The sequence below is a fragment of the Bos mutus genome, chromosome 28 (genome assembly GCF_027580195.1).
Source record: "Bos mutus isolate GX-2022 chromosome 28, NWIPB_WYAK_1.1, whole genome shotgun sequence".
NCBI classification, from domain to species: Eukaryota; Metazoa; Chordata; class Mammalia; order Artiodactyla; family Bovidae; genus Bos; species Bos mutus.
This window is the reverse complement of record NC_091644.1, coordinates 32,518,920-32,531,608: the sequence shown is the minus strand read 5'-3', so window position 1 is coordinate 32,531,608 and position 12,689 is coordinate 32,518,920. Positions and strand designations below refer to the sequence as shown.

The window sequence follows — 12,689 nt, the reverse complement described above, 5'->3', positions numbered from 1 at the left end:
CAGTGTTCCATTATTGATGGCTTCTAGAGAAATGCTGAGGTTCCTGCTCCCAGGATGGTAGTGCAGACAGGTCCTTTTTGGGTTATCAGTTTCTTATTGAAAGATGCAAAAAGAAATGAGCCCGAGAAGATGACTGGCTCAGATCATGCAGTTTGTTAGTGACGGAATCACAGTTGAAAGTCAGGTCTGCAGATTCTTGGGCCACAGCCCATTTTGCCATTTTGTTAGGTCAGAGTTAGTTTTTTATTAAAAGATCCTTTTGAAAATTGTAAGCAGCTTAGAACAGACTTTTTTAAAAAATAAATCTTGCCTTAAACACTCCCATCCCTTTTTTCAGAGGTTTCTTTGATTATCTGATCTCATAGGATTAATGGTGTCAGCAGATGAGAGTCAGATAGGATTAGTGACTAAACAGCAGTGAGAAGGTGTTTTTACCCCCTAGAACCTCAGTTATGACAAATCCCTAGTGTATCCTTTACTTTACTGTTCTGTGTTAAAAATCCTCTCATGTTTTTAATTTTTCTGTGTTACAAAACCTAAATTGGTAATAAATCTTCCCAACCTAGGGATCGAACCCAGGTCTCCAGCATTCTTTATGGACTGAGCCACCAGGGAAACCCGGTAATAAATCAGTAAGAAGCAAAAGTTTACATTCACTCGGTGAAAAGTATCAGGTCTAAGGTCAACATAAATGGGAGCCACACATGAGCAGGTAAGTGTCTTGTGTGTGGAGCTGTGTAGGCTGGTGAATCCAGAAACTACAGGACAAGCCAAGTTCTTACTTCCTTCTTTCTCCCTCAGCTCTCCGTCCTCCACTAAGAGTGAAAAATGAACAAATCCCAGGTGAGTTTTTTTTTATTCCCACTTTATCTAAAATGAGTTTTCTAAAGTTTTTAAAGGGGTCAGCTCATTTGTGTTTCTAGCTTCAGTAGCAGATAGTCCTGGCTTTTGCTTCTGCATTTCCACTTAAATTTCAACCTAATACATGCAGTCTTGCTCCTTTAATACCTCTCCACCTGAATCATTTCTGGAAAAAGCCACCAAATTGTAGTCAAATCCAGTTTTTGTCTTTGTCTTAGTCTTAGTGGACCCTTTTGCAGCATTTGATACTATTATGCATAGTCTGTTTTGAAAGTCTGCTCTGCTGTTGTCTTTGACGCTACGGTCCTAGTTCTCCCTTTCCTAACTTCTTCCAGCGTGAAGTTGTCTTTGCCTTTTGCCCCAACATTGCTTATCCCTGGGTTTATTGCTTATCCATTGTTTCTCTGTTCTTAGACAACTGCTCTTCTCAGATACCTATTTTTCCTGACAACTTTTGTCTTTAAAAATTAAAATACTTTAAAATTGTTAGTATATTAACATGGTTTTTAAAAAAATGTAAGTGATACAGAGAAAGTAAAAATTCACATCCCTTCCTCTCTGTACCTTAGGCTTCCTCCACGTAGGGTGACATTTGTTTCTCATCTAAACCGTGTCTCTTTCACTGAGAGTGAGAGAGGTTTTATTAACGATTATGCTGGAACAACTGGCATATATTGGGACAGTCCCAGATAAACTGCAGTGTACAGTCACTCAGCTATAGGTATACATTCTTTCTGGTTTCTTGTTTGTCCTTCCAGTGTTTCTTTATTCAGTTGAAAGAAAGTATGAGCCCTCTTTTATTTAAATGGGAATCTATTATACTTAGGGCTTTTAAAATGCAGATTTTGATTCAGTAGATCTGGGTTGGGCCTTGGAAGGTGAATTTCTAATCAGATGGAGCTGATTCTGCTGCTCAGAGAACCACACCAAGTAGTGAGTCTAAACACTGTTTCCCATTCTTTCTTTTTTTGGTTGCTTTTTTCACTTCTTTTTTCGGCTTGTCCCAGGGAATCTGTCTGTAACAGAACGTGGATTACTTCTTTCTTTGTTATAATCACATGGAAATTCAATTCTGAATGTTCCATAGTTTATTAAACTAGTAATTAACTATTTCCAACCTTTTGCTACTATAAACTATGTTTTGATGAATAACTTTGTACATTAGGTTTATTCTATCATATACATTCCCAGAAATGAGATTTATTCTGTCAGGTAAATTTCCAGAAGTGATATTTGGGAATATATAAATTCCCAAAGGGTTGACTACAATTGATAAACTTGATCTGTTTGGTGGGATTATAGATACTTTGTACTTACATTGGCATTGCATGAGAGTGCTTTTTCTCCACAGCTTCTCCCATAGAAATAATGTGGTTCACTTTTGGATTTTGACATCTGATAGGTAAAAATTAGTATTTTATGTAGTTTACATCTGTACTTATCCTAATGCTCAGTGAGATTGAAGATTTTTTTCACATATCTAAAAGATGTCTTGTTTTTATGTTTCTGTGATCTGTTCATGTCTTTTACCCATTTTGCTCTTAGGTTTCTGGCTTTTTTTTCTTTTTTTCAATGTCTGGTTAGCTCTTTGCATGTTAGTGATACTAATGCTTATCTTTCATATAAGTTACAGAATATTATTTTCTTGTGTATCATTTGTCTTTTGATAATTGTTCCTGGTCTCCCTCCCCTCCCCATGCAGGTGTTCTGCTTCAGGATACCACATTTCACTTAGTCATCATGTTTCCTTAGGCTCCCCTTGGCTGTGACAATTCCTCAGATTTTCCTTGTTTTTGATGACCTTGTCAGTTTTGAGGAGTATAAATCAGGTGTTTTGTAGAATGTCCTTCACATGGGAATTGTCTACTGTTTTTCCTATGATTGATTATATTGGGGTAATTGTTTTCTTGGAGAAAGACCAGAGAGGTAAAATGTCATTTGGTCATGTCTTATCAGGGGTAAATTCTCTCAAATGACTTTTCACTTTTCAAAAAATGATGTACCACTGTTGATCACCAGCCTGAAGCTGTGCAGATTAACTTTCTCCACTGTAAAGTTACCCGTTTTTTCCCTCTGTTTTCGTAATATACTGTTTGGAAGGAAGTGGGGGGTTATACCACCCCTCCTTCTCAGTGGCGTATCCACATAAATTAGGCATTCTGCACAGGAGATTTTAATATTTATTAACTCAGTCAGTGTTTAATATCAATATGAGCTCATGGCTAGTTACTTTTTACTTATTATAGTCCAAGTACTACCTTGTTCACTTTGTTGCTCAAATCGTTTGTCCCACCTTGGTTATTAAATAGACCACTTTCAACGAACCCCATTGTTGTGTTTCTGTTTGAGTACTTCTTCTATACTTTCTGATGCTAGAAGATAGTCCAGGCTCATATTTCCTGCCCTAGAATAAGCCATTTTCCCCTGAAGAGCTCTGCTTCCTTTTATTGGAGTTTAGTGTTAGAAACCAAGACTGGAGGGCTGAATATGCTATTGGTTTGTAATTCCTTATAGATCCTGTCAGCTGACTGAACAAGAAAATATTTATGTATACTAACACATATCTATGAATATTTCAGCATGTAACCATCTGTATTTATATTAAGCTAAGTATTAGTTCACACTAATGTCTCCTGCTGTAATCATTATCACCTGAAACATTCTGACCTTGTCCCCTTGCTTGTCTATAACTCCCATTCCAGCATTTTGGCCACCACCATCATCATTTCTTTACTTAATTGTTCAATTCCAGCATACATATATAAGTTATTTCAAAGTTACTAACCTATGGACTCTTGGTTCCTTCCAGTTTTTGGTCATTATGAATTAAGCTGCTAGAAACATATGTAGGTTTTTACCTAGATACATGTTTTTTAAATAGCTAGAGTGTGAAATTAAAAATACTTGATCATATGTTAAGACTTCAGCTTTGTACAAAGTTGAAACTGCCCAATTATTTTACAAAAGTGCTGTATCATTTTATATTTCTAATTATGAATGAGAATTCCTCTTGTTCTGCATCTGGACCTGAAATTGACATTGTCATTGTTTTAGATTTAATGGTTCTAATAAATGTGTTATGGTATCTCACTTTTGTTTTAATTTACATTTCCTTAATACACATAATGGGCTTCCCTGGTGACTCAGTGATAAAGAATCCGCCTGCCAGTGCAGCAGATGTGGGTTTGATCCTTGGGTAAGAAATATCCCCTGGAGAAGAAAATGGCAATCCACTGTAGTATTCTTGCCTGGGAAATCCCATGCACAAAGGAGGCTGATGGGCTACCGTCTGTGGGGTCACAAAGAGTTAGACACAACTTAGTGACTGAACAACAACAATGACAAATGACACTGAGCATTTGTTCATAAATTTATGAACTGTCTGTATGTCTTTACTTGACCTGTTCACATTTTTTATCCATTTTTTAATTAGGCAATTTATTTTCTTACTAATTCTTTTGTATATTTTAAATGCAACTTCTTTATTAGATATATATGTTGCAAATATTTTCTCCCAGTCTGTGGCTTGTCCTTTCATTTTCTTAGAAATGACTTTTGCAGGGTAAAATATTTTTAATGAAAGCCAATCCATGTACTTTTTTAAAAAATGGAATGTGATTTTTCTGTTGTATTCAAAAACTTTTCATGAAACTCAAGATCACATAGATCTCCTATCTTCTGTGTTCTAGAAATTTAATAGTTTTGCATTTTATATCTAGGTCTGTGATTCATTTTTGTTAACATTTGTATAAAGTGTAAGGTCTGTGTCTAGGTTCATTTTTTTTTGCATAGATGTAGAGTTGTTGAAGCATTTGTCAAAAGACTGTCTTTTCTCAATTTAAATGCCTTTAGGGCTTTGTTGAAAATCAGTTCACTAAAACAAACTGATGAATATGACAACAAAGAAACAGACTCACAGATATAGAGAACAAGCTAGTGGTTATCAGTGGAGAGAGGGAAGTGGGGAGGAGCATGGTAGTAGGGGGTTAAAAGGTACAAACCTCTATGTATAAAATAAATAAGCTATAAAGATATATTGTATAACACAGCACTATTGTCAAAATTATATAACCATTATAAGTGGAATATAGTCTTTACAACTTGTGAATCACTGCGTTGTACACCTAAAACTTACATAGTATTATGCATCATCTATACCTTTTTTATTTCATCAGGTGACTATATTTCAGTGGATCTGTACCTGGACACTCTATTCTGTTCCATTAAGCTATGGGCTTCTTTCACCAATAACGCCCTGTCTTGGATATTAGTTGTTGTTGTTTGGTCACTCAAAGTGCTCAACTCTTTGCGACCCCATGGGCTGCAGCACCATCTCCCAGAGCTTGCTCAAACTCATGTCCATTGAGTCTGTGATGCCATCCAACCATCTTATCCTCTGTGGTCCCCTTCTCCTCTTGCCTTCAATCTTTCCCAGCATCAGCATCTTTTCCAATGAGTCGGTTCTTAGCATCAGGTGGCAAAAGTATTGGAGCTTCAGCTTTAGCATCAATCCTTCCAATGAATATTCAGGGTTGATTTCCTTTAGGATTGACTGGTTTGATCTCCTTGCAGTCCAGGGGACTCTCAAGAGTCTTCTCCAGCACCACAGTTTGAAGGCATCAATTCTTCAGAGCTCAGCCTTTTTTATTGTCAAACTTTCATATCTGTACATGGCTACTGGAAAAACCATAGCTTCGACTATATGGACCTTTGTAGGCTAAATAATGTCTCTTTTTTAATATGCTGTCTAGGTTTGTCATCGCTTTTCTTCCAAGGAGCAAGCGTCTTTTAATTTCATGGCTGTGGTCACCACCCACAGTGATTTTGGAGCCCAAGAAAATAAAGTCTGTCACTGTTCCCATTGGTTCTCCATCTATTTGCCATAAACTGATGGGACCAGACGCCATGATCTTCATTTTTTGAGTGTTGAGTTTTAAGCCAGCTTTTTCATTCTCCTCTTTCAATTTCATCAAGAGGCTTAATTTTTCTTTGCTTTCTGCCATAAGGGTAGTGTCATCTGCATATCTGGGTTATTGATATTTCTCCCAGTAATCTTGATTTCAGCTTGTGTTTCATCCAGCCCAGCATTTTGCATGATGTACTTTGCATGTAAGTTAAATAAGCAGGGTGACAATATACAGCCTTGACATACTCCTTTCCCAATTTTGAACCAGTCTGTTGTTCCATGTCCATTCTAACTGTTGCTTCCTAACCTATATACTGGTTTCTCAGGAGGTGGTGAGATGGTCTGGTATTCCCATCTCTTTAAGAATTTTCCACAGTTTGTTGTGATCTACACAGTCAAAGGCTTTAGCATAGTCAATAAAGCAGAAGTAGATGTTTTTCTGTAATTCTCTTGCTTTTTTGATGATCCAACAGATGTTGGCAATTTGATCTCTGTTTCCTCTGGCCTTTCTAAATCCAGCTTGAACATCTGGTTATTTGTACATGTTATTTGGTAGCTTTGTATAAGTCTTGAAATCAGGTAATGTGTAAATCCTCTTTTTCCTTCCATATTCCATTGGCTATTCTGTTGCTTTACCTTTCTATATAAACTTTAGAATCATTTGTCAGCGTCTCCAAAATAGCTGGGATTTTAATTTGAATTGCATTGAATTTGTAGATTATATTGGAAGGAACTGACATCTTAACAATACTGAATTGTCTTGAGTGATGAATATGGACTGTCTTTCCCTTTATTTAGATCTTTGATTTCTTCCATCAGTTTTTGTTTTTCTGTATATCCCTGTAATGTATTAGTTTTATATTTGAGTCCTTTTTTTGGTGGTGGTGGTGTTGTAAATGGTTTTTTTTCATTCAAAATGTGAAATTCCAGTAGTTTATTCTGACATGGGAAAACAGTTGGCTTTTTTATATTGACCTTGTATCCTATGATGTTGCTATGTTTGCTTATTACTTCCAGGATTTTTATTCTTTTCCTTTTTTCAGAGTCTTTGGGATTTTCTGCATAGACAATCATGTTGACTTCAGATAAAGACAGTTTTATTTTTTCTTCCTAATCATCTACCTTTTATTTCAGGTTTTTCTGTTTGTTTTGTTTTAGGTCTTTCTGTACTAGCTAGGACTTGAATAATAGTCTTGAAACAGAGCATCCTTGCTCTTTTCCTGCATTTCAGGGAAAAGTGTCAAGTCCTAACAGTAAGTATTGAGGGGGTAACAGGCAGGAAGGCCAGGGGTCTCCAAATGGAGGAAATAGCCTGCAAGTATCAGACATTTTTTTTTTTTTTTAATTTCTTTCTTAAGCAGCAGGAGGAAACAAACTAGTGATATATTTTTTCCCCTTCTCTGCTGCTGCTGCTGCTAAGTCGCTTCAGTCATGTCCGACTATGTGCGACCCCATAGACAGAAGCCCACCAGGCTTCCCCATTCCTGGGATTCTCCAGGCAAGAACATTGGAGTGGGTTGCCATTTCCTTCTCCAATGCATGAAAGTGAAAAGTGAAAGGGAAGTCGCTCAGTCATGTCCGACTCCCAGCGACCCCATGGACTGCAGCCCACCAGGCTCCGCCGTCCATGGGATTTTCCAGGCAAGAGTACTGGAGTTCCCCTTCTCTACACAAATTTAAAAAGAGATTTCTCTTAAAATACTGTGTTGCCATAATGACACCTGGTTCCACCTGAACTTAACTTTTCTCAAATTTTGAGCTAACAAATACATTTTTCTTATGGAAACGTTTGTGTTAAGCTATGTTAATGTACTATACATTTACCCCAGACTCTTGTCTTCAAGTCGATTCCACCTAAAGGCTTAGAACTGACTTGACAAACCACTATGTTATCCTCATACATTGTTCTCCTAAGTCATGTAAATGAAACTTTTTGTATGGTAATCTGCCTTTATAGGAGATTCAAGTCAATCATTTTATGGCCTTGGATGACCCCCCTGGTGCCAAGATTACCTCAGAATGCATCCTGTGGGTGAGGGGCCTGGTGCCATTCTCTGAGTTTTGAGACATTGCTTTCTTTCATTAACAGACTGCTAGTAACTATATAACATCCAGCTAAAGACTAACAGGTGGGTATCTTTCTGCCCCCTTCTGATGTCTATGTCAAAAGCTTTCTCTATCCGTTTTATACTTTAATAAAACATTATTACACAAAAACTCTGAGCGATCAAGCCTCATCTCTGGCCCCGGATTGAATTCTTCTCTGGAGGCCAAGAATCCCAGTGTCTTTCGTGGTTCAGCAACAAACCTTCAGTATGATGTTCTCTTCTTCATCAAGTTGGGAAAGTTCCCCTCTATTCCTAGTTTACTGAGAGGTTGAGAGGTTGGTTTTTTTTTTTTTCATTATGATAAATGACTGTTTTTTCTTCATTAGTTGCTATTATTGTGTCATTTTGCTTCTTTGACTTCCTGATACATTGGATCATGTTCTTGGTTTGTTTTTTTTTTTTTAATGTTGACCCAGCCTTTCATTGTCGTCATGGTCGTCGTGAAGTCGCTCAGTCATGTCCGACTCTTTGTGACCCCATGGACTGTAGCCTACCAGGCTCCTTTGTCCATGGGATTTTCCAGGCAATAGTACTGGAATGGATTGCCATTTCCTTCTCCAAGGGATCTTCCCAACCCAGGGATCGAACCCGGGTCTCCCGCATCATAGACAGACGCTTTACCGTCTGAGCCACCAGGGACCCTTTCATACCTGCAATAAATTCCACTTGGCTGTGTTTATATTTCTTTTTATACATTGTCAGATTTGATTTACCCATGTTTGAGGATTTTCGCATCTCTGTTATTGAAAGATAATCTGATCTTTATTTTTCTCATAATATCCTTATCTAGTTTGGTATTAGGGTAATGTTGGCCTCAGGAAATGGCAACCCACTCCAGTACTCTTCCCTAGAAAATCCTATGGATGGAGGAGCCTGGTGCAGGCTACTGTCCATGGGGTCACAAAGAGTCAGACACGACTGAGCGACTTCACTTTCACTTTCACTTGGCCTCATATAATGAGTTTGGAAGTGTTATTTCCTGGAGGAGATTATGAAGAATTGTATTAGTTTTTCCTTAAATGTTTATTAGAATTCATTAGTGACACTGTCTGGGTTGGTGCTTTCTCTTTTGGAAGTATTTTAATTATTGATTTAATTTTTTTAGCAGAAATGAATCTTTTCACATTATCTCTATCTCCTTTGTGTGAATTTCATAGCTGTGTCTTTTAATTTCATCTATGTTACCAATTTTTCAGGGGCAGAATTGTTTGTAGTATTCTCTTATTATTTTTTAATGTCATTAGGATTAGTAGTGTAAATCTGTCTTTCATTTCTGAGATTCACAGTTTGCTTCTTTTTTACTTGGTTAGATTGGAGGCTTTTAAAATTTTTATTGATCTTTTCAAAGAAGCAACTTTCAGTTTCATTGACTTTTCTATTTTTTTCCACATTTTCAATTTAACTGATTTATTTTAATAAAAATTCCTTTATTTTGCTTGCTTTGGGCTCAGTTTGCCTTTTTTTCCCTTTAGTTTACTAAGATAGAAGGTTAGATTATTGATTTAAAATCTTTTCTAATATATGCATTTGATGCTATAAATTTCCCTCTGGTACTGCTTTCACTGCATCCCACAAATTTTGATATATCATATTTTCATTTTTATTCCATTTCATTTAAAGTAGTTTAAAATTTTCTTTGAGACTTCTTTTTTGACCTATATGCTATTTAATTTTCAAGTATTTGAGGGATTTTTCAGCTATCTTTTGCTTATTGATTTCTCTTTAATTCCATTGTAGTCTGATAATATATTTTTTATGATAGCTATTGTTTTAAATTTGTTATGGTGTGTTTTGTGGCCTAGACTATAACCTATCTAGGTGAATGTTCCATAAGAGGTAGAATAGAATGTAGAATGTGTGGCTTATTTTTTTGGATGGAATATTCTAGAAATTTCAGATCATGTTGATTGACAGTACTGTTCAGGTCATCTATATACTTACTGCTTTTCTGCCTGCTTTATTTCTCAGGACAATTGGAGGGGTATTGAAGTCTCCAGCTGTGGCTATAGATTTGTCTGTTTCTCCTTTCAGTTTTGTCACTTTTTGCTGTATGTATTTTGATACTTTTGTTGGATACATACAAAACCATCTAATGAGTTCTTAATTTCAGATATTATAATTTTCAACTTTGGAATGCCCATTTTATGCATGTATGTATGTACATGTACATGTTTGTATACACATTTATCAGAGGTCCCCAAGACTATCACTAGGTGCAGTGATTTTCTGGGACGACTCAGCATGTAGTTGTACTTAGGGCTGTGACTTATTAAAGTGAAAGGATACAAAGCACAGTCAGCAAAGGGAAAAGATACTTGGGGTTTAGTCCCAAGTAGAGGACCCCAGGCATAAGCTCCTAAGACTTTTCCCAGGACAGGCTTAAGTCCTACAGCAATGAGGTGTGATGACAAATGTGAAATGTCTGCCAGGGAATCTCATTAGACACTCAGCGTTCAAAATGTTTATTAGGGGCTAGTCACGTAGGTACTGTTTGCTTAACATATAACAAAGTCTCAAACTCCAGAAGGAATGTACATGAGCAGAAAAAACCATATAGTTCACACAAACAGTTCAGGCTCAGTGAACCATTCTTACCAAGGACTGGTAAGAACCATCATGAACTCCAAATTCCCAGATACCAGCCACAAGACACCCTTGTAGCAGATCTTTCAGAAGATAGCAGTCTCAGGCCTGCTCTATTAATTCTTTATCTACAACAGACATACCATGTATCTGTTGACTTCTCCCATCCTTTCATTTATTTTGTTCATATTTTCCTCTTTTATATTAATTATAATTCATTCTGAAGTTCTTTTGTGTTATAATATCTGAGCCTCTATGTTGTTATTCACTCAGTCATGTCTGACTCTTTGTGACCCCATGGACTGCAGCATGCCAGGCTTCCTTGTCCTTCACCATCTTCAGGAGCTTGCTCAAACTCATGTCCTGAGTCTGTGATGCCATCTAACCATCTCATCTGTTGTCCCCTTCTCCTCCTGCCTTCAGTGTTTCCCAGCATTAGGGTCTTTTCTAATGAGTCATCTCTTTGCATCAGATGGCCAAAGTATTGCAGTTTCAGCTTCAGCATCTTTCCAGTGAATATTCAGGGTTGATTTCCTTTAGGATTGACTGGTTTGATCTCCTTGCAGTCCAAGGGACTCTAAAGAGTCTTCTCCAAAACCATAATTTGAAAGCATCAGTTTTTCAATACTTATCCTTCTTCATGGTCCAACCCTCACATCCATACAGGACTACTGGAAAAAACCATAGCTTTAACTATACAGACCTTTTGTAGGCTAAGTAATATGTCTGCTTTTTAATATGCTGTTTAGGTTTGTCATAGCTTTTCTTCCAAGGAGCAAGCATCTTTTAATTTCATGGCTGCAGTCACCATCTTCAGTGATTTTGAAGCTCAAGAAAATAAAGACTGTCACTGTTTCCATTGTTTCCCCATCTATTTGTCATAAAGTGATGGGACCAAATGCCATGATCTTCGTTTTTTGAATGTTGAGTTTTAATCCAGCTTTTTCACTCTCGTCTTTCACTTTCATCAAGAGGCTCTTTAGTTCCTGTTTGTTTTCTGCCATAAGGGTGGTGTCATCTGCATATCTGAGGTTATTGATATTTCTCCTGGCAATCTTGATTCCAGCTTGTGCTTCATCCAGCCCGGCATTTCTCATGACGTATTTTGCATATAAATTAAATAAGCAGGGTGACAATATACAGCCTTGACATACTCCTTTCCCAGTTTTGAACCAGTCCATTCCATGTCCAGTTCTAATTGTTGCTTATCGACCTGCATACAGGTTCCTCAGGAGGTAGATAAGGTGGTCTGGTATTCCCATCTCTTTCAGAATTTTTCACAGTTTATTGTGATCCACACAGTCAAAGGCTTTAGTGTAGTGAAGCAGAAGTAGATGTTTTTCTGGAATTCCTTTGATTTTTCTATGATCCAACAGATGTTGGTAATTTGATCTCTGGTTCCTCTGCCTTTTCTAAAACCAGCTTTAATTCTGGAAGTTCATGGTTCACGTACTGTTGAAGCCTTGCTTGGAGAATTTGTAGCATTACTTTACTAGCATGTGAGGTGAGTGCAGTTGTGCGGTAGTTTGAGCATTCTTTGGCATTGCCTTTCTTTGGGATTGGAATGAAAACTGACCTTTTCCAGTCCTGTGGCCACTGCTGAGTTTTCCAAATTTGCTGGCATATTGAGTGCAGCACTTTCACAGCATCATCTTTCAGGATTTGAAATAGCTCAGCTGGAATTCCATCACCTCCACTAGCTTTGTTCATAGTGATGCTTCCTAAGGCTCACTTGACTGGCTCTCGGTGAGTGATCACACCACTGTGGTTATCTGGGTCATTTAGATATTTTTGTATAGTTCTTCTGTATATTGTTGCCACCTCTTCTTCATATCTTCTGTTTCTGTTAGATCCATACCATTTCTGTCCTTTATTGTGCCCATCTTTGCATGAAATGTTCCCTTGGTTTCTCTTAATTTTTTTGAAGAGATCTCTAGTCTTTCCCATTCTGTTGTTTTCCTCTTATTTCTTTGCATTGTTCACTTAGGGAGGCTTTCTTATCTCTCCTTGCTTTTCTTTGGAACTCTGCATTCAGTGGGTATATCTCTCCTTTTTTCCTTTGCCTTTTGCTTCTATTCTTTTCTCAGCTTTTTGTAAGGCCTCCTCAAACAAACATTGTGGTTATGCTATCATTGTCCTTTTCCTTTGGCCTTGTCTCTTCGTATAACATGACGTTTTCTGTTGGATGGTGAGCATTATCTCTAACAACACAGATATTAGGAGAGGCTCCA

The 12,689-nt window shown here is 37.3% G+C and overlaps 1 protein-coding gene across 6 annotated transcripts in view; it reads left to right on the top strand.

Moving 5' to 3' along the window:
- ZNF248 (zinc finger protein 248) overlaps positions 1-12,689 on the top strand; it is a 28,376-nt gene that overhangs the window by 1,144 nt on the left and 14,543 nt on the right. For 5 of the 6 annotated variants that reach the window (XM_070364691.1, XM_005910668.3, XM_070364689.1 and 2 more), the window contains 2 exons: positions 567-712; positions 802-843. In XM_070364691.1, coding sequence (XP_070220792.1) covers positions 829-843 — 15 coding nt within the window. In that variant the 5' untranslated portion in view covers positions 567-712; positions 802-828. The remainder of the gene's footprint in view (positions 1-566; positions 713-801; positions 844-12,689) is intronic. The other variant, XM_070364690.1, reaches the window with a different exon arrangement.